Source organism: Petaurus breviceps, unplaced genomic scaffold (genome assembly GCF_028583685.1).
Source record: "Petaurus breviceps papuanus isolate PSGF00001 unplaced genomic scaffold, PetGlider_PUasm1.0 90925, whole genome shotgun sequence".
In the NCBI taxonomy this organism is placed as follows: Eukaryota; Metazoa; Chordata; class Mammalia; order Diprotodontia; family Petauridae; genus Petaurus; species Petaurus breviceps.
This window is the reverse complement of record NW_027187380.1, coordinates 734478-761117: the sequence shown is the minus strand read 5'-3', so window position 1 is coordinate 761117 and position 26640 is coordinate 734478. Positions and strand designations below refer to the sequence as shown.

The 26640-nt window shown below is 38.9% G+C and overlaps 1 protein-coding gene across 1 annotated transcript in view; it reads left to right on the top strand.

Annotated features, from left to right (window-relative positions):
• The window catches only part of DNAH17 (dynein axonemal heavy chain 17), a 280684-nt gene that overhangs the window by 132187 nt on the left and 121857 nt on the right, over nucleotides 1-26640 (top strand). Inside the window, exons 43-47 of the mRNA XM_069076039.1 lie at nucleotides 1487-1635; nucleotides 3516-3798; nucleotides 4658-4831; nucleotides 5107-5314; nucleotides 5428-5593. Coding sequence (XP_068932140.1) covers nucleotides 1487-1635; nucleotides 3516-3798; nucleotides 4658-4831; nucleotides 5107-5314; nucleotides 5428-5593 — 980 coding nt within the window. The remainder of the gene's footprint in view (nucleotides 1-1486; nucleotides 1636-3515; nucleotides 3799-4657; nucleotides 4832-5106; nucleotides 5315-5427; nucleotides 5594-26640) is intronic.

Here is a 26640-nt window from a genome sequence, read left to right as displayed (position 1 = left end):
GGGAAGGAGGGAGGGAAGGAGGAGGAGAGGGAGGGAGGAAGCTTATTTAGTCTCAGATTGTGTTAATAGATGTTGTGTCCCAAGCAAGGTTGTTGACAATCCTACTGTAATGGTTGGACCACATTTAGAGCATTCAGTTCTGAGCACCAGTTTTTAAGTGCTAATCACCAAATTAGAGAACCCAGAGGAGGGAAGGCAGAATGGTGAAGAGTTTGAAATCGTGTCATATTAGGAAGAGCCAAAGAAATTGGAGGTGTCTAACCTGGAACAGGGAGGAGAGAAGATAGCCTAGGGAGGGAGATCATGAGAGGTCCCCTCAAGTATTTTAAGGGCTTCCATATGGAAGAGGAGCTGGACTTATTTTGTGCATCTCCAGAGGGTAGGAAATTTCCAGGGAGGCATATTTGGGCTCAGAACTATGAACACTTCATAGAAGTATTAACAGTGATACTGAGGGGTGGCTAGGTGGCACAGTGAATAGAGTGCTGGCCCTGGAGTCAGGAGGACCTGAGTTCAAATCTGGACTCAGATACTTGACACTTTTTAGCCTTGTGACCTTGGGCAAGTCACTTAACCCCAACTGCCCTGCCTTCCCCCCTCCAAAAAGAAAAAAGAAAAGGGATGCTTACTCAGTGACCCATTGTTTCCAGCCCTGTTTGTCAATCAGTGTTGGAGGAGGCTCTGTTGGGAAGGTATCACCCCACTCTGCAGCTTTGTATTACCTGCTATTCAACAAGTCACCTCTTACAGATTTATAACTATTAAACATTATGTAGAGATAATTAGGGAGGAAGTGAGATGTAGTGCTCCACCCCCTTTCTTTAATTCTCTTTCCCCCTGAGTTTTGCCTTGTAAATTAGGGCAAAAACTTGAGTAAAGGAATTTTCTTTTTAACAGAAGCTAGAACTGTCCCAAAACAGAAATGAGTTTCCCACCACAAATCATTCCCATCATGAATATGTACAAGTAAAGGCTATATGATGGCTTATTAGGAATTCTCCAGAAGGGATTCATACATTGGTCACTAGTTTGGATTAGTTGACCTTTCAGGTTTATTCCAATTATGAGATCTTATTGCTGAGGTAAAGGCATGATTTCAGGTATGGAGGGTGTTCACATAGCATGGCAATGAGTATTTCTCTATATCCCGTGAGGACAGATGAGGAAATTGGCTACAAAAAGCATCATGAGCAATTTAGGTTAGATATTGGGATTAATATATCCTTACAGTGAGGCTAGTTTGACACTGAGATAAGTTGCGGAGGGAAGTAGTATGGAAAAAACTTCTCATGGGGGTCCTTAAAAGAGAGCTTGAATTTGTATTAGATAGTTTTTGTGAGGACTTATTTGAAGGCATAAAGATTGTAACTTTGCATACTTCCTCTTACTCCTCAGATTATACAAATTTATTGAAATATTCAGTATTTTGAGGCATGAGTATCATTTTCTCTTGAAAACAAACCTGTTTTTCCCCCTCTCATCCTAGGTTCTGACCTTAGCCAGTAATGAGAGAATCCCCTTGAATCGTACCATGAGACTAGTATTTGAGATTAGTCACCTAAGAACAGCCACACCAGCCACAGTTTCCAGAGCAGGAATACTTTACATCAACCCTGCTGATCTAGGATGGAATCCGTAAGTTCTGATTTTGTTTTTACCTTTCTTATCCATGCTGGCAAAGCAAGGAGGTGAGAAAGACTGAAAGCCTTGTAGCCAGGTACAGGAAAAGCCCTAGTGAATGTACAAAAGGGATAGAATTCTTGTTGGGCAGTACTTCTGTTCAATCTTCTATCTCAAGGGAAATTAATTTAAGTGAGGACTTAATGCCTTGACTAGGGGCATAAGTCTTGAAGATATAGTTGCATTTTATAAGTTTCATGTAAAGACAGTTGTCAAATTAGTGGATAGAGAACTGGGCTTGGAGTTAGAAAAACCTGAGTTCAAATCTCCCCTTTAACAAGTTGTGTGACATTGGTCAAGTCACTTAATGTCTCTGGTGTCCAGTGAAGTCTCTAGCACTTATCTCCCAAATCATAGCCTGGTTATAATCTACTTAGTGGCAGCTAGGTGGCATAGTAAATAGAGTGCTGGTCTTGAAAGACTTACCTTAAGTTAGTTCAAATCCAGCCTCAGACGCATAACTAGCAGTCATTTAACCCTATTTGCCTCAATTCTTCATCTGTAAAATGAGCTAGAAAAGAAATGGCAAACTACTCTAGTTTCTTTGCCAAGAAAACTCCAAATGGGGTCATGAAGAGTTGAAACAACTCAACAACAAAATCCACCTTGTGAAGAAGGTTCCCAAGGGGAAATCTTAGACTGATAAAATTATACATCCTTCACCTTTATACTTTATAAAACTTGCATTTCATACTAGATTCAGATTCAGCAACATGTTTGCATATGCTAATGATCCTAACCAAGACATAGTCATTAATAGAAGATTAAACATAAGTATAATGCATGGATGTATGACTTGCTCTTCCTTCACACTTCCTTCACACAACAGTAGTACCTACTGACGTTTCCATGGGTAGCTCCAGTGGCACAGTGGATAGAATGTTGGGATTGGAATCAAGAGTTCAGCTGTGGTCCCAGACTCTTCTTAGTTGTGTGACCCTGACCAAGACCTTTTACCCCTGTCTGCTTCAGTTTTCCTCATCTGTAAACAAAGATAATAACCTACTTTACAGGGGCTTTTTTGAGAATCAAATGAGAAATTAGGCACTGTACAAATGCTTATTCCTTTCTTACTTTAAAGTTCATGAAACTCTTTCTTTTATACTACTCTGTAAATATCATTATACTTTAATGTACAGAGAAGAGTTCGTGTTCAAGAACCTCTCAGTTACCAGAGAACACAGTAGCTTAACTATTTTAAATTTAAATTTTAATTACACTATTGAGAAATTCTCTTTTAAATTTGGCTTCCTAATTACACTTAAGGTTAATGTGAGGGTAAATTTGTATTCTCTGAACACCAGGAACTGTGTGGGCAGTAGAATATAAACTCTTTAAGGGAAGGGATTATTTATTTAGTCTTTGTATCCTTGGGCCAAGCATAGACCTTTTTGGGTTGTTATTGTTCAGTTGTGTTCTTTGTGACCCCAATTGGGGTTTTCTTGGTAAAGACACTAGAGTAGTTTATCATTTCCTTCTCCAGTTCCTTTTTACAGATGATGAACTGAGGTAAACACAGTTGAGTGACTTGCCCAGGGTCACACAGCTAATAAGTTTCTGAGACTATATTTGAACTCAGGAAGTTGATTGTTTCTTGCTTCAGGCTGGCTCTCTATCCACTGCACTACCTAGCTGCCCCTGCTCCAAACACAGCACCTTTCAGATAGTCGGCAACAAACAAATGGACATTTGTTGACTTGAATTAGGCAACTAGCTTCAAGCTGAGTTGGAAGAAAGACTGAAGCCAGCTTGGAATAGAGATAACTTTTAATCATGGATATTTAGGGATGATTCTATTTCATTTAAATTTTCCAACTTCTCCCTCTTTTTTCTAGTGTGGTAAATAGCTGGATTGAAAAACGCAAGGTGCAGTCTGAGAAAGCTAATTTGATGATCCTATTTGATAAATATCTCCCCACATGCCTAGACAAGCTAAGGTTTGGATTTAAGAAGATCACTCCAGTTCCAGAAATCACAGTGATCCAGACTATACTCTACCTCTTAGAATGTCTTTTGACCCCCAAAAATACCCCTCCAGATTCCTCCAAGGAGCTCTATGAACTCTATTTTGTGTTTGCATGTTTCTGGTCTTTTGGAGGAGCCATGTTCCAGGACCAGGTAAAATCATTTCAAGAAATTATGACCTAGGAACTTTTGTTACTTTATTACCTTATTACCTTTCTTAGTATGGCGGTTAGCAGCTTAATTAGGTCACAGGATCATTGAATTAGAATTGGAAGCAACCTTAGAGTCCATCTAATCCCCACAGGGGATTAATTAAATGTTTAACAATCACCTCTCAAAAAACCCTCCAGCTTTTACGCTTAATCTGCATTATTATTTTTTTCCATCACTTTCTTAAATTTTGACAATTAACAGACCAAGAAGCAAGCCCTTATTTGTAGGTCTGCTCATTTAACTATCTGCTCTCTAAAGCCATTGAACTGACTTCAGCACACCCATGAGACCACATCTCTCATTTTACAAATGAGGAAACTGAGACTCAGAGGTATTTGGGTCACCTAGTTAGAGGGTCAAGATTTGAACCCAGGGGGCGGCCAGGTAGCACAGCAAGTAAGAGCACCGGCTCCAGTGTTGAGAAGACCTGGAGATCGACTCCCGGGCTCAGATACTTAGCACCACACCCAGAAATAACTGGCCATGTAACCTTGAGCAAGTTACTTAACCCCAATTTCTTTATTAAAAAAAAAAAAAAGATTTGAACCCAGGCCTTCTGACTCAAAATACAGTGCTGTTTCCACTGCACCACACCTGTGTTTGTGGGAAACCAACATATGAGTGATCCTAATTAGGCCAGTTTTTAGTGAGGAGGCCATGGACAAATCTCTTCAGTTCTTGGGCCTTCATCTGTAAAAATGAGATTGGTCTAAATGACCTTCCATTGACTTCCCTTCTAGCTCTGAAGTCTATAATTCAAATAGGATTTTCTGGTAATTTCTGGGTTTTTTTTTTCTAGCTTGTGGACTATCGTGTTGAATTCAGCAGATGGTGGTTGAATGAATTTAAGACCATCAAATTTCCTTCCCAAGGAACCATTTTTGACTACTACATAGACCCAGAGAGTAAAAAATTCATGCCATGGACAGATAAAGTATCTCCATTCCAATTGGATCCCGACATCCCATTGCAGGTATCATCCCCAAAACTCTAAACCTGGAAATCAGACACAAATTGTGTTTTTTCCCCTTACTTCTAAGAAGTATTCAGTTACTCACAGTGACTTTAGCAATAGTAATACCTTTCCATCAAAGCCTGGGATATTTTTTAATTTCTTCATTTGGTTCTGCACCTTAATTTGCAGATGGAAGTTTTATTATCAAGTTCTCTATAGTTGTCTATAGATAATGATTTCACATTGCTTTTAAACTGTGTCTTTGTTTCCATGGATTCTCTCCTTACCTGTAGGCTTCCTTGGTCCACACGACAGAAACCATCCGGATTCGGTATTTTATGGATTTATTAATGGCCAAAAAGTGGCCAGTGATGTTGGTGGGCAATGCAGGCACTGGCAAGTCAGTCCTGATGGGTGACAAGCTTGGCAGTCTGAACACCGATGACTATGTGATACAGTCTGTTCCCTTCAATTTCTATACCACTTCTGCCATGTTACAAGGTAAAAAAACAAAAACAAAAAATCCCAAAACCTACATCTTATTTTTGGCATCAATAAGAAAATTATGCCCAGGAAGCTACTGAATAAAAGCTAACACGCTTCAAATTTGGCAGGTGTTCTTGAAAAACCACTGGAGAAGAAATCGGGGAGAAACTATGGGCCCCCAGGCACCAAAAAGCTTATTTACTTCATTGATGATATGAACATGCCTGAGGTGGACAAGTATGGAACTGTGGCACCTCATACTTTAATCAGGCAGCACATGGATCATGGGCACTGGTAAATATGAAACCTTTCATGATTATGAGAGTCAAGGATCTTATCAAATAGACTGATCTTTCAACTTAAATGTAATTAATCCCTTAAAGACCTTGAAACTGAAAAGACCAACTCACAAGTCACTAGCTATAGAAGACCTTTAGGACTAACTCCCCACTTTGTAAAGTTTTGTTAATAATTTAATGACTTACATTTCCATAAGGCTTTAAAGTTTTAAAAAGTTCCTACTTCTCTCTGTAGGGAGGGAGTAACAAAGATTATTACCCCCATTTTACAGATGAGGAAACTGGCTCATAAGAGGCTAAATCACTTCTCTAAGATCACACAGACACACACACAAACACACCCCACATCTTAGTGATAGATCAGTAACACACTCTCCTATTTGGCCTCTTGAGTTGTTTTTACTTTCTAAGGAAAGAGAATGACAGGCTGTCAGGAAAGAGAAAGAAATAGAGAGATGGTGAAGATATAGTTTTTCAATTGTTAACAATTCTTCAATACTTTAAATAATTAAAGGCTATGAGTAGGCTTCAACATGTTATAAATGAGGAATTATGGAGGAGATACAATGAGAAGGCTATCATCAGAGAAATTATGACGGGAAAATAAAAAGGTCCTATGTGCTAGTGAGAAGAGAGGATGACCAAATGCTCCAGTGTTCTTGATTCAATATGAAGAAAATGAAAAGGAAGTCTTCGGGCTTTGTTGGATATATGAGAGCCAAGAATCTCAGATGATTGACAGGCATAGTTGGGTTGCAATCTTTATTTTTGGAGGGACAACCCTTATCAAGGAAATCACAGATCCATTGATACCATAATACCAGATATTTGGAAAGTAATATTATTACCAAACTGAGCCAAGGCATATGTTACTGAATCAATATTGAACTTCATGCTTTGAACTTCAAAGTATATGTCTTCCCAAGAATTGTGAGCATTCTGTTAATGTTATAAAAATAAGATCATTTAGCTTTGTCAGCAAAGAGTATGGAATCTAGCTTTTATTTATAAAGTAATGTATGATTATCCTTCACCACATCCAGTTCTTTTATCTCATCATGACCTAAAGTAACCCTTTCAATGCCAATAGAACAAAAGCTTCAGGTATAGTCCTAGCAGCAGACTGAATCTGTTTTTCAAGGACTTGCCTAGTCAAGCATAGAGCTCATCACCAGAGGTCTTTTGATGATAGATTTTCTTTTCAAGGCAACCCACAAAGCCAAGAAAAATACAAAATGGCTCCCAGTTTTGTGTGGCTTGCTTCTGCTTCTACAGTAATGGTGGTGGAAAATGCTAAGAATGGGCTGCTTTAGAAATCTTTTAAAAATAAACTTTTAACTTAGGTAATGGAAAACAAAGAAGTACTTAGCACCTTGTTTCAGCTATTTGATTATTTAGTACCTTGTTTCAGTTCAAGTTTCTTTTGAGCCTTGCCCATGATTATATCAAGTCTTTGTTAAGAAACAGAACTTGTGAAACCCACAGTGAGAGGGACTTGCCAAAGACAAGAATAATAAGGACATAAGAGGTGGGCAGAACAGGGAGGAGCTAATGACCAAATAAAAAGCTGAGCACAAACTGGGAGAGAGAGAATTGAAAAGGGAACACTTGTTGTGGCAGCACTCTGTCTCTTCTGTCTGTGTTGGTTTTTGTTTGTGATACTTTGTACAGAAGCCCTGGGACCTTACTGGAAGCTCTGAAAGAAGATTTTCTTGTTGTCTGTTTGCAAAAGTCCTGGAGGAGGGTTTCAGAGGTCCTGGGACTATATCGACAATTTGTGTTTAGTTCTCAGACCTTGTTTGTGGGTCTGTAGTGGTTTCACAGGCAGAAAGTGAATTGATGATGGTGCTGGCAATGTGTATAAGTGTTGTTTTGTCTTTGTTAAGCTTTCTCTTCCCAGAAACATAAACTTTGAAGGACTTCAGGTGGATACTGTGAGTTTCAATATGGAACTGGACAAAGAACTGAGAGCTGCCTACCTGTAAATCCAGGTGACAGTTGAGTAGATTCAGGAAGGAGCTAGACCCATGGAAGAGGAACCATGGAATTTGGGAGCCAGCCTCAAGTCAAGATAAAAAGACCTCTCCAGAGGGTAGAGTCAAGATGGCGGGGTAGAAACAGGACTTCCTCGGGCTCCCACTTCCACCTCCTCCAATTCATGTAAAAGGTGACTGAACAAACTTTGGAGCTACAGAACCCACAAAATGACACAGAGGAGCTAAGGAGCCAGTGCAGTGTGTTGGGAGCCAAGCCCAGCCCCATGCATGCAGAAGGTTTTAGCCTCAGGGTGGCCACAACCACCACCTGCTGAAGGGACTTTAGATCACCAGCAGCTGTGGTAGTTTCCAGAATTATCAACCCATAGATGCTAAGGACAAAGTGAGAGGTCAATGCAGTGTGGACTTTGTGAACCAGGAGTTTGGGAGTGCAGTCAGGGCTTTATCCCCTGGAAGGAGAAGTGGCTGATGCACTGCAGCCATGCAACTGCTGCCATGTGGCTGCTTCATAGCTCCTGATCTACAGATTGTACGGGGACCAAGCAACCAGTCTGAGGGGTAATCAATTTTCCTTTAACCTGCTTGGATCTGGATTGCAGTCTAAGGTGGAGGTCCTGGAGTACATGACCAGTTTGCCAGAGTGTGTGGAGGCTTCAGAGAAGGCACCCAACTAAGAGCTCCAGCAGCTGTGAAAACCCCAGCAATTGGGACAAAGCTTCCCCTTCTGGTAGCAGAGTTCTACTGTGGCAAAAAGCTCAAAAGTCAAGTAATTGAATGGCAACATGAGCAAACGAGGGAAGCAAGGCAAGCATAGTGATCTGACTCTGGATTCCTTTTTGGGGGACACAAAGGATTGGGACATGGAACAGGAGGAAGACAGTGAAGTAAGAACTCCTGCACCAGAAGCTTCCAAGAAAAGAATAAGCTGCTTATAGGCCATAGAGGAGCTTAAGAAGGATTTTGAAAACCAAATAAGAGAAGTGGAGGAAAAATTGGGAAGAGAAATGGGAATGATGCAAGAAAATTATAAAATGAGAGTCAACAACCTGACTGAAGAAAATAACACCTTAAAAAATAGGCTAACTTAAATGGCAAAAGAGACTCAGAAAGCCAAAGAGGACAAGAATGCCTTAAAAAGCCGAATTTGCCAGATGGAAAAAGAATCTCAAAAGCTCACTAAAGAGAATCATTCCTTCAGAATTAGATTGGAGCAAATGGGAGCTAGTGACTTTATGAGAAATCAAGATACTATTAAACAGATCCAAACAAATGAAAAAATAGAAGTAAATGTGAAATATCTCATTGGAAAAACCACTGACCTGGAAAATAGATCCAGGAGAGATAATTTAAAAATTATTGGACTACTGGAAAGCCATGATCAAAAAAAGAACCTAGAAATCATCCTTCAAGAAATCCTCAAAAAAAATTGCCCTGATGCTTTAGAACCAGAGGGCAAAATAGAGGTTGAAAGAATCCACCAATCACCTCCTGAAAAAGATCCCAAAAAGAAAACTCCTAGGAATATTATAGCCAGGTTCCAGAGTTCCCAGATCAAGGAGGAAATATTACAAGCAGCAAGGAAGAAACAGTTTCAACATTGTGGAAACACAATCAGGATAACTCAGGACCTGGCAGCTTCCACGTTGAGGGAGCAAAGGGCTTGGAATATGATATTCCAGAGGTCAAAGTTGCTGGGATTAAAACCAAGGATCACCTACCCATCAAAACTGAGTATCATCTTTCAGGGGAAAATATGGTCATTCAATGGAATAGAGGACTTTAAAGCATTCTTGCTGAAAAAATCAGAGTTGAATAGAAACCTTGACATCGAGAAACAAGAAGCAAGAGAAGCATGAGAAGGTAAACAGGGAAAAGAAATCATAAGGAACTTATCAAAGTTGAACTATTTATATCCCTACATGGAAAAATGATAATTGTAACTTATGAAATTTTTCTCAGTATGAGAATAGTTGAAGGAAATAGAATACATATATATGTCTATATAGGAGGGTATATGGGTGTATGAATACATATGTGAATGTGTGTCTATATGTTTACAGGTATACACAAATAGAGGGAACAGTACCAATTTTACAGGAAGGGATGATACTTAAAAGGTGAAATTAAGAGGTGAGAGAGAAATATAATGAGAGGAGAGGGGGGGAGACAGATTGGGGTAAACTATCTCATATAAAAGAGTTAAAAGGAAAATGGTTACAATGGAGGGGAAGAACAGGAAGGCAAAAGGGAATGAGTCAACCTTATTCTCAATGAATTTGGCTTAGGGAGGGAATGACACACACATTAAATAGGGTATGTCATATATAAATAGGTACCCTACAGGAGAGTAGGGGGGAAGGGGATGAAGGGGGAATGATAGAAGGGAGGGCAGGCTGGGGGGGAGGGAAGTTGGAACAACCCACATTTGAAAAGGGACAGGATCAAAGTAGAGAATAGAAGAAGTGGGGGGGGAGGGATGGGATGTAGGGAAATATAATCAGTCTTTCACAATATATCCACTATGGAAATGTTTTGCATAGCTACACGTGTAGAACCTATATTGAATTGCTTATCTTCCCAGTTAAGGGTGGGTGATAAGGGAGGTAGGGAAAGAATCTAGAATTCAAAGGTTTAAAATGAAATGTTTAAATATATATTATTATTATTATTTTACATGTAACTGGGAAATAAGATATACAGACACTGGGGCATAGAGATCCACCATGCCCTAATGGAAAGTTGGAGAGGGGATGGGGGAAGACATAGGAGAGAGCAGATTGGGGGAGGGAATATTCAGTGGGATCACAGTTTTGGGGTGGTGTGTAGGGGAAAAATGGGGAGAAAATTCATAACTCAAAATTTTGTGGAAATGAGTGATGTAAACTAAAAAATAAAAAACAACAAAAAAAGAATTCCTGAGGGAAATAAAATAATATAAAATAAGCCCAAACAAACAAACAAAAGAAAACCTTTCTTTGGGTACTTAGTGCTGACCAAGAAGATCATGATTTACTGTGGCCTAGGGGTGGGAGAATTTTGTGCTCTGTACCTTGTACCTCTTAAGGATGATTGAGTTAAGGATGATTGGAAACTAATCTCCAATCAAAGAAGAAAACTTCTTGACTGAGAGATTAAGACAATGTAACTAGGGGTGGAGAACTTTGACCTTTGTACTTTGTGTCCCTTAAGGAGGCTTGTTCCTTGCTCCATAAGGATGAATCCATTAAGGACTTACTGAATAATATCTTTTGTTTAAAAACTGTGTGGCCACTTTAAAGTGAAAGCTATGTGGCCACTTTAGTGATAAATTGTTATGTTATATCATTGCGAATGCTAGTGCTGTACTTTGGTTTCTGTGAATGTTTTGCTTTAGTTTACTGCTGAATAAATAGAGAGTTCACTATACTATATGATCAGAAACTTAGAGATATTCACAGCAGCAGTCCTCTGGAAAGCGCCTTGTGCTTGGCTTTACAACTGCTGATATTATAAATGAGATCCTTGTCCAAGGATCAACTGAACTGAGGCAAACAGGGTTAAGTAATTTGCCTAGGGTCACACAGCCAGCGTCTGAGGCTGGATTTAAACTTAGGTCTTCCTGATTCCAGGCTGGGCTCTCTATCCACTAAGCCACCTAGATGTGTCAACAGTACCTGTTTGTACAATAATGATGGCAGACAATGCTAAGAATTAGGCTGTTTTTGACCTTTTTTTAAAAAAAAAACTTTAACTTAGCTGCTGATATTCTAAAGGAGATCTTTGTCCTGTGACTACCTAGGAATCCTATTGAAGGAATTAAATCATCCCAATTTTTCAGTTCTTGCTATAAATGAAACTAAAAGAATGGGGGAAGTTGCTGCTAAATCAAAAGATTCTACTTGGAGAAGCAACTAAAGAAGTCAGCACAATTGGCTTTTATCATGTTGTCATTGACAATAAGGAACATCATTTCATGGGATATTTGTTCATTTTATAGATCAATGTTCACTACAAGAATTTGCAGAAAGACCACCAGTAAAATAATTGCAGTTTATGCACCAACTTCCAATGTAAAAGTTGAAGAGATTGAGATTAGAAGACCTGAATAAGAGTTGAATCAACAAGTTAAATCAGCATCTACTTTGATGCTTGCTAACTCTACTGCAAAGATGGGGATATGTAAGGATGGTAAAAAACAAAGTGTTAGAAAATGTGAACCAGGAATAAGGAATGACAGGGTCCAGAAACTTGTACCTACATGCCTATTTACACTGAATACTTTGTGCAAAAACAGAATTAGAAAAACTTTCTCGTGGCAAACAACAAATACCATCACAAAAATGAGATAAATTTTATTTTAATAAAAAGGAAGCAACTCAAGGGGCAGCTAGGTGGCATAATTTATAGACTATCAGGCCTAGAGTCAGGAATATTCATCTTCCTGAATTCAAATCTGGCTTTTCTAGTTGTGTGATCCTAGGCAAGTCACTTAATCCTATTTTCCCTCATCTGTAAAATGAACTGAAGAAGGAAATGGCAAACCACTCCAGTATCTTTGCCAACAAAACTTCAAATGGGGTCACGGAGTCAATCTCGACTGAAAAACAAGTGAACAATAAATCATTACTAATTTGAGAGTCCCACCCACCTGTAGGCAAGGTGTTGCCAGGTTGTATCCATCATGCCCCCTGACTGTCTCTTTACTTTTATGTCTCTCAGATTTCTGCTTTCATCCCATCTCCTTGTGTACATTTTGAAAGAAGTCTCTTACTGGTCTTTCTGTTCTCATTCTGTTGTTGCTGTCATTACCTGCTACCTTTATTCTGTCCACCTGTATTTCTATTATTTGGGGTGTTTGAGAAGCAAATAATCTCTTTAGTTCTGGTTTTCTTTCTAAAAAATATTTCAAACTATTATCGAATGTCCATTCTTTGTCCGGTATGGTTAAGCTCAGATTTGCAGGATAGGCCCCACTCAGCTGCATCCTGAACTCCACTGCTCTTTGGAACATATTATTTTATTCTCCTCTCCTTTTTCTAGTGTATGCAGAAGAGTCTTGTGTAATTCAAATGTCCTTTCCTTTGTATTTGAAAATCTTTCTCTTAACGTCCTGCAGAACGTGTTATTTTGGAATTGAATTGTTAAATTAAAATACAGTTTTAAGCCTTGGGTTTTTTTTCTGGAGGTGTTCTGTGAATTCGTTCATTTGGAATTCCATTTTCTATGTCTAGAAGTTTTGGGCAGTTTTCTTCTATTATTTCCTTTATTATGGGTTAAGGGTTTTTTTTTTTTTTGCCTGTTGTGTTCTTTTGGGAAACCCATGATCCTTAGGTGGTCTCTGCTCATCTTGTCTTGTTCAGTATGTGTTGCTTGCATAGAGAGCATATATTCTTTTAATGTTCTTATTTGTTGCTTCTCTTCTAGATTGTCCTTCACTTCTGTGTATTTGCATTCCCTATTTTTCGTTCTCTCTTTTGGTGAAGGTTACCATTGCAGGTTCAAGTTTTCTATTCTGTTCATTTTTTCCCAACATTATCTGTTGTGCAAGACATAAATTCTGTGCTCAAAATTTTAATTCCTCTTTTAAACCACTCAGGAAACAGCATGTTGTTGTTCCATATTCTTTTAACATTCTAGGATCCTTTGTCTTAAATGTTGTATCATTTTCCTTTATTTTGCAACATTTATTCATAGTGAAATAGACAGGCCGAGAGAAATGACCCAAGGCAAGCCAATAGTTCTGAGCATCATTTTATTGAGCTGGCCAGCGACAGTCTCCCAAGGAAACCTTGGGAGAGCTGCCCCAACCATTGGGAAAGGGGGAATATTTAAAGTCAAAAACCGCAAAAATAGGTGTGGGAAATAAAGTTAGTCTTGTGGGAAGTAAAGTTAGTCTGACAATGGTAGATAAGCACATCCGTTGTAGCCAGGCCTTGGTCTGGACAGTTGTATAATCCTTACCCTGATTTATTGTGGGACCCAGATGTCCAGGATCATTCTGACATCTTATCAGGAAGTATGGCCATGTCTGTTTCTCACAAGAGAGGGGCTCCTGGCTAAGCACGTATGAGTTCAGGAAGAATTCAGTAATTTTCCAAACTTGTTACATACAGGGGCTTAGTATATGAGGCCATGGTCATTTCAATAGATGCCTTAATCATATTTCCTTCTGTTGTTACTAGTTTTCCTGTTGATTTATCTCTTTCTGTTCAAGGTCTTTGAGCTCTTTTCTTCCCAAAATCTTTGGTACTTTCACTGTCCTCCCCTTCCTCCCCTTATTTTCCTTATCACTAGCTTCCTGTCTCCCTCTCCTCTGATTGTGGTTTCCTCAGAGAATGGATCTCAGAGCTTCTGAGCCTCTTCCTACACTGGGCAATTCACAAGTCTCTGCCCTTGTTGACTTAGATGCTATGCTCTTTCCTTCAGGTTTGGTGGCATAGCTCTCACATGCATGGTGTCCAACTCTGGTGACCTGGGCCACTCCCTCAGGTCTTCAATACTCTGTCTAAGCATCAGAATTCAGAGCTTTGTAGCACTACTGTTTCTAGGCTGTAGCCCACAACAGGCATTTGTCTGTGAAGAGCTGCAGCCCAGGTAGCTGCTGAGTTCTGAGTGAATTTCTGCAGTCTGGATCCCCAGGTCTTCACAGCACTGGAAAGAAAGAGGGAAGACCAGGGTGTAAGAATGGGTTTTGATGTAAGCCTTGGGTTTGCTAGTGCAGCCTTGCACTAGTATGGGAGGTGGGGGAAGGGTGCTGAGTAAGCTCAGGGTCATTGGGCATCAATTCTTGAGTTTAAAGTTTATTTTAAATTTTCTTTGGGATTCTGAATGACCTAGACCTTGGAGATATTGCTTTATTTTTGGCACATAATTTCTATTTTACAGAGGTTTGAGAAGTCATGGGGGTTCAGAAAAAATGTCTGGTTTGCCATCTTATTGCTCATGTGACTCAGAAGCACTAATTTAAGAATAATTACTTAATCAGCTGCCTGTTTATAGTCAGATACCTGCCTTATTAGAGCAAAGACTGATGGGGTGCTTGGGATCTATGTTTGTAACATCAGTCTGTAATATCAGTTTGCAACATCAGTTTGTAAAATTAATTTGTAAAACCAGTCTATAAGATCACATTTCCCCCCACCAGTCTCAGAGCATTAACTCTGCCCCTTCCCCCTGCCAGCACTCTGCCCAGCAACAATTCATGAATTGTTTATTTCTGCTTGGAACAATAGCAAGCTACACCTATGAATCCTTCACTAAACCATCTATAAACATTTTAGCTTAGGCAAATGTTATCTCCTCTTAGTATAATGGCCTGCTGCATCTATGAATCCTTCAATGCACTATCTATAGGTTAACTCCTTAGCCAATTATACACATACTAAGTCTCTGTTAGCCTCGGTTCCCAACATCCATCTTGTCAAACATGACACTGATGGGTAGCAGACTAGGCATTTCTCAGTCAGCCCTGACCCCTAGCTGACTTAATGACGTTTCAAGCCTAAAACCACAGCTCCAGGTAGCCCCGCCTTGGGCTATTTCCCAGTGAATTATGGGCAATATGCCTTCAAAGTTGATATTAAAAGTGCATGTTCCTTTAAGCACTGACCACTCCTTAACTCCTCCCTAATCCCACCCTTACTCACCTAGCATAATTGACATCTGATTTACTGTCATAACTCCTTAAAAACTATACCTATGACTTCTTTAAGTTTTCAGGTTCCCTAAGAACCCTTGCCCACTGTAAAGCTTAACAATAAACTTTTACAATCCTGATTTTAAGATTGCTTGGGCCTAGTGAATTCCTTCCAGACTCCAAACTCAGGGACTCTGGTTTATAATCTATTGCCCCCCTCATCAAGATCAATATTAGTACAAAGCTTAAATTCAGAATAAAAAATGAAAAAAAATAAATGGAACAATTAAAACAATTTCATCTTAACCTAATTAAACAAATCGTTGATGATGAAAATGGACTATGAGTCATGAAGGTACTTATTCCCAGACTAAAATAATTTTATACAAAATTTTAACCAATAATGGTTTTATTGAACTGGTTCCTTGACCCCTTCTTCTTTTTTAATTCCTCATTAGGAGGGATGACTTACTGGTATTGGGAGGGAGAGAAGGGAATCTACTCTTGAATTTTAGCCAGTTCTATCAGAAACATTTTTATCAATGTACAAACCTTAGAGAGAGTTTCTGCTTCGTAGGATTTCTTCTACTACCTCAGATAGAACCATCTTCTTCTTATAGCTTCCAACTCACATTTATCACAGCAGTGAAACAAATGAAATTTCACAGTAACCATCAAACAAAAGAACCTAGTTTCAGTTCAGATTTCTAGAAATACTTAATAAAGAGATCAATGTAATAAAGAGATATATGTACATCTTTAGGGAATATATGTTTGTTTTTTCCAGAAAACTAACCATTCCTTTTTTCAGTCTAGTCAACAAACAAAAGGGAGAAATACCCCTCAAAAGGGATACACTTCTCTTGATTTGGTAACAAAAAAGACATCCTCATTTAGTTTGACAGACCAGTTACCTTAGTTTGTTCACCAATTGATAAACAATTAAATTATTTGTTAATTTATTGGTTCTGTCGGATTTTATCTCAGAAATTATCATTCCCTAAAATAGTTAAGTCTTTCATTTAAGGGAGACAGATTTGAAGGGAGACTGTTATAATGTTAATTCTTAATCTTTATTATGCAACAGAGTCTCAGTACTGGATGCTTATAAAATTAGTAGGAGAGGGGAGAGAGGAATCTTTGAAAATGAAGGTGATATGAAAATAAAATATAGCTATGTAACACCCTGTTATAATTGTTAGATTGTTTTAAGCCTAGAGGCAGCATAATGGCACCTGAAGTCTATGTGACTCTCTTCCCCTGCCCCCCCACCCCTTTGTCGTTTTAGGAAATTTATCTTAGTTGAAAATTTAGAAGTACTATCTTATTTGTTCTAAGCTCCAAATTAGGAAAATTCCCAATATTTAGGTAGAGGTGTGGTTCTCTACCTTAATTTGCATTTGTGTATCTTCTGGCTTTGTGTTGAGGTAAAACTCAAGTTACTTTAAAAGTTTAGGAAACACAGCAGCAGATTATATTACAATGTTTGGGGGCAGACAGGAAGTGGGAGGGGGAAAATGGGAAAAGAACAAACCTTTTCCAAGAATTTCCTGGCCATCACCCTGAGTCTTCTGTTCCAAAATGTCAATTAGGCCAATGACTTTCCCTGATAATTTCCCTTCTCTGCCACAGTTCAATTTTATTTTTGCTTTCTACTTTTGCCCATTACCTCTAGGTTTTGGTTCTTTCTGGTTCAGCTCAAGATGACCCTATTCCTTTTCTCTCCATTTCCAAACCTTCAGAATCTCTTCCTAGTTCTGAGATAATGACTCTATTTTATAAAACTTCTTTGAGTATGAACAAGTCTCTCACACAATGGTTCTGATTCATTCAAGATGGCCAGGCCCTATTCATACACATTTCTGATTAATTCAATCAAGAAATGTTGAGGGGGGTGGGAGTAAGAAATGTTTTTTTAAAGATTAACTTATGAAAATGAATTGTTATAAGACTCTAAAAGCCCCTCTAGTCATTGAAGCAGGGAGATATGGCAACAATGGAAGGTGATAATGATGATTAAAGATTTTGAGCAATATCAATTTATAGAAGTAGTGAAAGGTAAAACTAATTCAAAGAAATCTTGGGGAAAGACCCAGCTAATCAAAGTGATCATAAAATCATTTAGGGATGAAAATGAATAGAAGAATTAAGCAGAAGAAAAATGGAAATGACCCCCTACTTTGATTCTTAAGTCCCAGGTGTGCTTATCAAATAGATAGAATGACACTAAAGAGAACTAAAATTTAAATAGTAGTTGGATAAAAAGTGTATATGGAGCATATCTGTACTGGAGGATAATTGTGAGATCTTTGAGGGATTCTCAATTTGTCTGAAAGAGAGAAAGATAAAAAGGCATTATAAAAAACAAATGATACCAAAAAAAAAAGTGGGGGGATGAGGTGAAAGGGCAAACAAGAGAAATAAAAAACTGAACCTATATTTTTGTTTTCTTTCCACCTAATTAAAATTTGTATGAGACTAATTCACACAATATATTTATTAAAGATTTTTTTTGCTTTTTTTTTGGAGGGCAGTTGTCGTTAAGTGACTTGACCAAGGTCACATGGCTAGTTTTTGTGTTAAGTGTCTGAGGCTGGATTTGAACTCAGGTCATCCTGACTCCAGGGCCAGTGCTCCATTCACTGTGCCACCTACCTGCCCCTCACACAACATATTAAGGATATCCTTGATAAAGTATTAAAAGGGAACAGGTAGGCTGTACCCAACAATACTCCAAGTTGATTTCTTAGAACAAAATACCAGCATGAACGATCTATTCCAAATAAGTATCTCCCACCCATACATCAATATTATTTAAAATTCACTGAAAAATCTAATAACAGAAATGACCTTGTTCAACAATCTCTGATTAACATTATCAGGCCAAGCATAAAACAAGGAGATATATTTTCCTGAGGTATCCCCATTGTCACAGAGAAGATCAAGTATAGAGCTCCCAGCTGAAGAATTTTCAGTGAATGCTGAAGTACCCCATAGTCTCCTGTTCACAGATTACATAATACCAGTTGAACCAAGATTGGGAACATGACAGAATCTCTTGAAGTAATCTATAACCACTCAAAAGAGCTCAGTCTAACCATCCTGTCAGGGAAATCAAGTGGAGAAAGAATGCCCTTTATCCAGATTATGACATAAAATTAGATGAACATCTATGGAACTTGTCCATAGTATATGTATATTGGCAGATAGTGCAAAAGGATAACAAATTTGGCCCAAAATTAAATAAAGAAAGGAGAATAAGCTGGATTGCCTTTGGGAAACTGAATACCTAAGATACAAAAGGAAAAGCAACAGAAAATAACAAGTATTTATTAATAAGGCCTAATCTATACCAAGTACTGTGCTGGATGCTTTACAAATATTATTAGATCCTCAGGAGAACCCTGTGAGGGAGATACTATTATTATCCCCATTTTACCATCAAGAAAACTGAGGCCAGCAGATGTTAAATGACTAGTCTAGGGTCACATAGCTAATAAGTGTCTGAGGCCAAATGTGAACTCTGGTCTTCCTGACTTCAGACCCAGGTTTCCATCTACTGCTTTAGTTGATTACTCCATATATAAATGATTAAATGAGTCCAAATTTCTTCCAAAAATGAAGGTTAGTCTTTTAAATATTAAAATTCTACCTAAGTTGTTAAATGGCTGCAAATCATAGAACATGACAGTCTCTGAAGAATTAGAAATTAATATCAGAGGGCAAGGGAGATGAGCTCAAACAATAACACACAGCAAACATAAAACTGTGAAGAAGAACTAAAGATTTCCATCAAAGTAATATATAATTCAAAAAAGAAGATGGACTGGTTATGTGATGGAAGCAAGAGGTAACCAGTGCTCAATTTGTGTGATCCATTACTATCCTTGCAAAATATCAAGAAGAAAGTGAGAAAGGAACATTGAGTGAACCCTGTAGCAAACAGGGAATTCATAGAAGAGTTCATTTATATAAAGAAAGGTAGAACCAAAGGTTTTGCTCAGTTTGAAACATGTTCTGACTTCTGCCTAAACCCAGCAAGTCTTGAGTAACACCCAAGCAGTAAAGCATTGTTTGAGACCTGTTGTGCAAGATCTGAATTAGTTCCCAGAAAAAGAACTCATGGAAAAAGTATGGCTATGGACTCAATCGGTAAGCTTCTACCAGATCAAACTCACGATGAGGGGACCTCCCCATACAGCCAGCTACTTCACAGTGATGTTATCAGGGACTCACCCTTCTGTGAGAAGAGGGGCAATAATTTTTAGTGTTCTTCCTAGCCACTGCATGAATAAGCCAGCTAAGGTTACAGACATATAAGTCCACCCAAGAATATGGCACGGGATCCCCTTCAGTAGGAGACGATTATATGTCTCACAATTCCATAGATAACATATAGTCAGACAGATAGATAGATAAGTAGATAGATGGGTAAATAGATGAATAGTCTCTCCTCTTGACCTACATGACCCAGAGAGTTTGGGTAAGATGAGCTAGGTCAGCCTTACAAAGCAGTTTTGGGTAAGATCAGGTGGAAAGGGTACCTTTTTTAGCAAAAGAAAAAGGATGCTGAGTAATAGGTGGAGTAAAAGTAGGGACTCCCTTGAGGTCTCCCCCAAACCCTTCCAAATACCTATAAAAATGACTCTAAACAAATTCTAGAGCAGCAGAACCCACAAAAAGACAGTGAAACAAATTTCCAGCCCAAGAGAACTGGGCCCCAGCAAACCTAGAATAGACCTCAGGGACTCAATCACTGCCAGCCGAAGCAGTTTCCAAACTTCTCAACACACAAACACTAAAAACAGTTTAGAAGGTTAGTAGGAAAGGTCTGTCAGACCTGGATGAGAGAGGAGCACAGTACAGCCCCAGGGTGGGGGCTGGCAACAGCTACAGCAGCAGTGGCTGCTTCTAGAGTTCTCAGCCCACAGACTGTGAAGGGATCAGAAGGAGACTAGAGGGGTCTCTTTTCTGACACCGAGGCAGATTCTTTTGTTTTGCCCATATCTGAATCTGGGTTATAGTGCTGGGTGACAGTTCTAAGGTGGGAAGAAGCAGTAGCATAGCAGAGCTTGTGGCAGCAGTGGAGAAGGGGTCCTCCTCACAGTTTCAGGGCAGAAAAAAGTGCTTGTGGTCACTCACTGACTAGAGTACAGGCCAGGAGAGGAGTAAACACTTCTCAGATCATACCACCTTAGAAGAACTGAAAACTTAAAGGTCCCTTGAAGTACCTCTGAAAGCAGCTGCACAAAACCTCTGAAAATCAAGCACGAGAAGCAGAGCAAAAATTGGGAAGAGAAATGATAGTGATGCAAGAAAATCATGAAAAAGAAACAGCTTGCCAAAGGAGACCCCCCCCAAAAATTGAAGAAAATAATAGCTTAAAAAATACACCAGACCAAATGACAAAAGAGGTCCAAAAAGCCAATGAGGAGAAGAACACCTTAAAAAGCAATATCAACCAAATGGAAAAAGAGGTCCAATAGCTCCCTGAAAAAAATAATTCCTTAAAAATTAGAATGGAGCAAATGGAAGCTAATGACTCTATGAGAAACCAAGAAATTATAAACAAAACCAAAAGAATGAAAAAAAAATAAAAGACAATGTAAAATATCTCATTGGAAAAACAACTGGACTGGAAAATAGATCCAGGAGAGATGATTTTAAAATGTTTGAACTATCTGAGGTCTATGATCAGAAAAAGAGCCTAGACATCATCTTTCATGAAATTATCAGGGAAAACTGCCCTGATATTCTAGAGCCAGAGGGTAAAATAGAAATTGAAAGAAGCCACCAATGATCTCCTGAAAGAGAACCCAAAAGGAACACTCCCAGGAATATTATAGTCAAATTCCAGAGTTACTAGGTCAAGGAGAAAATATGTGAGATAATTTACCCCATTCTACTTCTCCCTTTCCCTTTTTCCCAATACATTCCTCTCTTGCCTCTTAATTTTATTTTTTTTAAATATCATTCCTTCATATTCAACTTACACCTGTGCCCTCTGTCTAACCACCTTAATAATGACAAAGTTCTTATGAATTACAATATATTCCCATGTAGGAATGTAAACAATTTAACCTTATTAAGTCCCTTTCTCTTTCCTGTTTGTCTTTTTATGCTTCTCTTGAGTTCTGTAAGTCACATGTTCTGTTTAGCTCTGTTCTTTTTATCAAGAATGCTTGAAAGTCTTCTATTTCATTGAATATTTATTTTTCCCCTGAAGGATTATATTCAGTTTTGCTGGGTGGGTGATTCTTGATTGTAATCCTAGCTCCTTTGCTCTTTGGAATATCATATTTCAAGTCCTCTGACCATTTAATGTAGAAGCTGCTACATCTTGTGTTTTCCTGACTGTGGCTCCACAATATCTGAATTGTTCCTTTATGGCTGCTTGCAGTATGTTTGCCTTGACTTGGGAGCTCTGGGATTTGACTATAATATTCCTGTAAGCTTTTATTTAGGGTTCTCTTTCAGGAGGGGATGGGTAGATTCTTTTTTTATACCCCCTGATTCTAGAATATCAGGGAAGTTCCAATTATTCTGGAGAACAATTTGGAATGATGCCCAAAGGTCTATAAAACTGTGCATTTTCTTTGATCCAGCACTACCACTACTAGGTCTGTATCCCTAAGAGATCATAAAAAAAGGGAAAAGAACCCACATTTGCAAAAAATTTTATAGCAGCTCTTTTTTGTGGTGGAAGATAATTGGAAATTGAGGGAATGCTCATCAGTTGGGGAATGGCTGAACAAATTGCGGCATATGAATGTAATAGAATACTATTGTACCCTAAGAAATGATGAGCAGATGGATTTTAGAAAAACCTAGAAAGACTTACATGAACTGGTGCTGACTGAAATGAGCAGAACCAGAACACTGTACATAGTAATAGCAACATTGTTTAATCTTTTCAGCAATACAATGATCCAAGATAATTTCAAAAGACTCTATAGAAAATCTAATCACATCCAGAGAAAGAATTAACTAAAGAAAGAGTCTAAGGGCAGCTAGGTGGCACAGTGAATAGATCCATGGCCCTGGAGTGAGGAAGACCTGAGTTCAAATCTGGCCTCAGATACTTAACAGTCATTAGCTGTGTGACCTTGGGCAAGTCATTTAACCCCAATTGCCCTGCCCTCCCCCCTCCAAAAAAAAGGCAAAATAAGAGAAACCATCTGAGTGCAGATTTTTCACTTTTTTTGTTTTTTCTTTCTCATGGTTTTTCCCTTTTGTTCTGATTCTTCTTTCACAATGTGACTAATGTGGAAATATTTTTAACATGATTGTATATGTATAACCTATACCAGTTTGCTTGCTATCTTGGAGATGGGGGAGGAGAGTGAGTGAATGAGAAAAATTTGAAACTCAAAATTTTATAAAAACGAATGTTGAAGGGGCGGCCAGGTAGCACAGCGAGTAAGAGCACCAGCCCCAGTGTTGGGATGACCTGGGGATCAAATCCAGGCTCAGACACTTAGCACCACACCCAGAAATAACTGGCCGTGTAACCTTGAGCAAGTTACTTAACCCCGCTTGCTTAAAAAAAAAATGAATGTTGAGGGGCAGCTAGGTGGTGCAGTGAATAGAGCACCTGTCCTGGAGTCAGGAGGACCTGAGTTCAAATCCAGCCTCAGACACTTAACACAAAAACTAGCCGTGTGACCTTGGGCAAGTCACTTAATCCCAATTGCCCTCCAAAAAGAAAAAAAAAACCAGAATGAATGTTGAAAACTATCTTTATATGTAATTGAAAAAAAAATAAAGCATTATTAAGGAAAAAAGAATGATGATGTCTGGGCTCTTTTTTTGCTCATGACTTTCAAGTAGTCCAGTAATTTTAAAATTACCTCTCCTGGATCTATTTTCCAGGTCAGTTGTTTTTCCAGTGATATTTCAAATTGTCTTCTATTTTTTCATTCTTTTGCTTTTGTTTTATTGTTTATTTATCATAAAGTCATTAGTTTCCATTTGCTCTATTCTAATTTTTAAGGAATTATTTTCTTCAGTGAGCTTTTCCACCTCTTTTTCTACTTAGCCAATTCTACTTTTTAAGGAGCTTTTTCTTCAGTGAATTATTGTGCCTCTTTTCCCATTTGATCCAATTCTGCTTTTTAAGGCATTCTTTTCCTCATTGGCTTTTTTAATCTCTTTTGCCATCTGGTCTAGTCTGTTTTTAAGGTGTTATTTTCTTCTGTATTTGTGTGTGTGTGTGTGTGTGTGTGTGTGTCCTTTACCAAGCTGTTAACTCATTTTTCATTATTTTCATGCATCACTCTCATTTCTTTTCCCAATTTTTCCTCTACCTCTCTTACTTGATCTTCAAAATCCCTTTTGAGTTCTTCTATGGCCTGAGACCAACTGACATTTTTCTTGGAAGTTTTGGATACAGGAGCTTTGACTTTGTTGTCTTCTTCTGAGTGTGTGTTTTGATCTTCTTTATCACCATAATAGCTATTTTTGTTCAGAATTTTTTTTCTGTTGTTTGCTCATTTTCATAGGCTATTTCTTGACTTTTAACTGCTTTTTAAAAGTAGGGCTCTGCTTCCAGGGTGGAGGGTGCATTGTCCCAAGCTTCAGGGGTTTTGTGCAGCTGTTTTCAAAGATACTTCTAGGGACCTGTAAATTTAGTTCTTCCAAGTTGGTATAATCTAAAGAGAAGTATATTTACTACTCTTCTGGCCTGTGCTCTGGTCTATGAGTGACCACATGCACTTTTTTCTGCCCTGAAACTGTGACAAAGGTCCTTTCTCCATTGTGGTCACAAGCTCTGGTGTGTTAATGCTCTTTCTCACCCTGGGATTGCCACCCAGATCCAAGTATAGGTAGAGCAACAGAGTCCTTCTTTGGTGCTAGCAAAGAGACCCCTGTAATCTCCGTATGATCAGTTGTTTGACCCCCTTACCATCTGTGGGGTGAGAGCTCCGGAAGCAGCTGCTGCCACTGCTGACTCCCAGGGTCTGCACCTGGTTTGCTGGGGTCTGGTCTGCACTAGTGCAGCCTGCACTGAACTGTGTTCCACTCTTACCTAGGTGTGACAGACCTTTCCTGCTGACCTTCTAAGTTGTCTTTGACTGGAAAATTATTTCCCTCAATTCTTTTGTGGGTTCTGTTGCTCCAGGAATTGTTTTATGGCATTATTTAAAGGTGTTTGGAGGGGTTTGGGAAGAGCTCAAGCAAGTCACTGCCTTTTCTCCACCATCTTGGCTCCATCCTCTCTATCTTTAATGCCTTTAACAAAATTATTATTATTTTTAAAAGCAATCTGGGTTAAGTAACTTGCTCAAGGTTACACGGCCAGTTATTTCTGGGTGGGTGCTAAGTGTCTGAGCCTGGATTCGATCCCAGGTCATCCTGACTCTGGGGCCAGTGCTCTTACTTGCTGTGCTACCTGGCCGCCCCTAACAAAATTATTTTTGCTACTATGATGTGGCTCATGTTTCCATGTTCCCATGATTCTTGAAATTAGAATCTCCATGGTCAGTACTTGGTCTCTGTAATGTTAATGGGATATAAGATCTTCACTGCCCATTAATAGGCCTCATGTGGAGCCCATTAAGGAAAGCTTGCTTAGGGGAGGCTTGCTTGTAGGAAGGCTTTCATACCTTTTTGTAATTTCTAATTAGGCAGTGAATCACAAGGGTCTTGATGCCTTATGGCTCTGAGAAGTGTATACATACTCTGAGTTGGTATTTTGCTTTGGGGGCTCACTAATGAGAAGGATCTTGTGATTCCCTAGTTGAGATTCTGAGTGACTGCATGTTCAGAGCTCCCCAACTACTCAGATGTAAAGACTCTCTCAATCCAGGGATGTATGTAAAGTGTGTAGTTGATTCAGGCAGTCTGAATCTGTTGGTCTTTATTTCTCTGTTTGCATTTTCTCTGAAATTCAGGGTACTTATTTTTCCCCTAAACTAGCAAATGCAATTTAAAAAGATTGTTGACCCCTTCAACAGTTATCTTTCCTAGTAAAGTAGATCTAAGAACCTGTGCTAACAGTCATCCTGCTATAGCCTCATGAACAGGATCATGGGTACCCCCATGCTGCTAGTCAAAACAAAAAGAGGGAAGGATAGGAGAGGAATCCATACTCTCAGGTAGGTGGAGACATACGTTGGTGACCATTGAGAAAGCACTGAGGTTAACTGGGCCTCCTGCCTGGCCCACTTAGAAGAATCACCCTACAGATAACTAGGATAGAATAGGCAATAGGGCTGAAATAGGGTGCTAGTGAATGGCAGAGGGCAGTTGGGAGTTGGGGTGCATGCTACTTACATGTTGGTTCTAGGCTACCTAATTGAGACTTTGCTAAAAGCCAGTGGCTAAAAAGAAGGGGCTGAGACTATGAGAGAGATACATAATTAATTTACAGAGAGGCAGTAAAGAATGCTGCTTTAGAAGCTGAATCTACTGGCATAGTCCTTTTGCAACAGGTCCATTCCACTACATCCAGCACAGCAGCTACGGGTCTCCAGAGATGTTTCTAAGTTAGTTTATTGGTTCTTTGTTTTGTAGAAGGAGTGAATGCTGTCAACTTTCAGTGACTCTTGTCCTACTGTTATACAGTCCCTGCCATCTTAGACATTAAACTACCTTGATAATTTTAAAAAGGGCATTTCTGGTTTTAATGAAGCTCCTGTTCCTTCTTATGCATTAATTTTCTGTGTTTGATCCCCAGAAAGAGATTTTTATTTTTGTTATTATTAATTTTGTAAAAAAGAGACCAAAATAGTTGCAAGTTGTTAGAAAAAAAATGCTATATGAAAAAAGGGGTACTTCTCCCCTTTGTGCAAGATATGAATTTAATCAAGGGCAAGAGGCCCCTTGAAACACATAAAGTCCTGGGAGTGCAGTTGCACTGTGCCTCAGTGTACAGAGCACCAGCCCTGGAGTCAGGCAGACCTGAGTTCAAATGCAGCCTCAGACACTTACTAACTGTGTGACCCTGGGTAAGTCATTTAACCCCAATTGCCTCAAAGGAAAAAAAAAAGAAAAGAGAAACAGAGTTGGGGTGCATAAATTGGTCATTTTTAAATAAAATATTTATGAACTTTACTTGGGATGAAATTACACCTGAGAGCATGTTGTGCCATCACAGGTCATTCTGTGACTTTCAGGCCTGACAGAACAGTTTTGGAATTGTTTTAACTATATCCCTAGTAGTACTGGGCCTGGAGTCAGGAAAATTCACCTTTGTGAGTTAAAATCTGACCTCAGACATTAACTAGTTGCATAACCCTGGGCAAGTCACTTAACCCTGTTTGCTTCAGTTCCTCATCTATAAAGAGAAGAAAATGCCAAACCAGTCTAGTAGCTTTGCTAAGAAAGCCCCAAATGAGTTCACAAAGAGTCACACATGACTGAAAAATGACTAAACAAAATAGATAGATAGATAGATAGATGGATGGATAGATAGATAGATAGATAGAT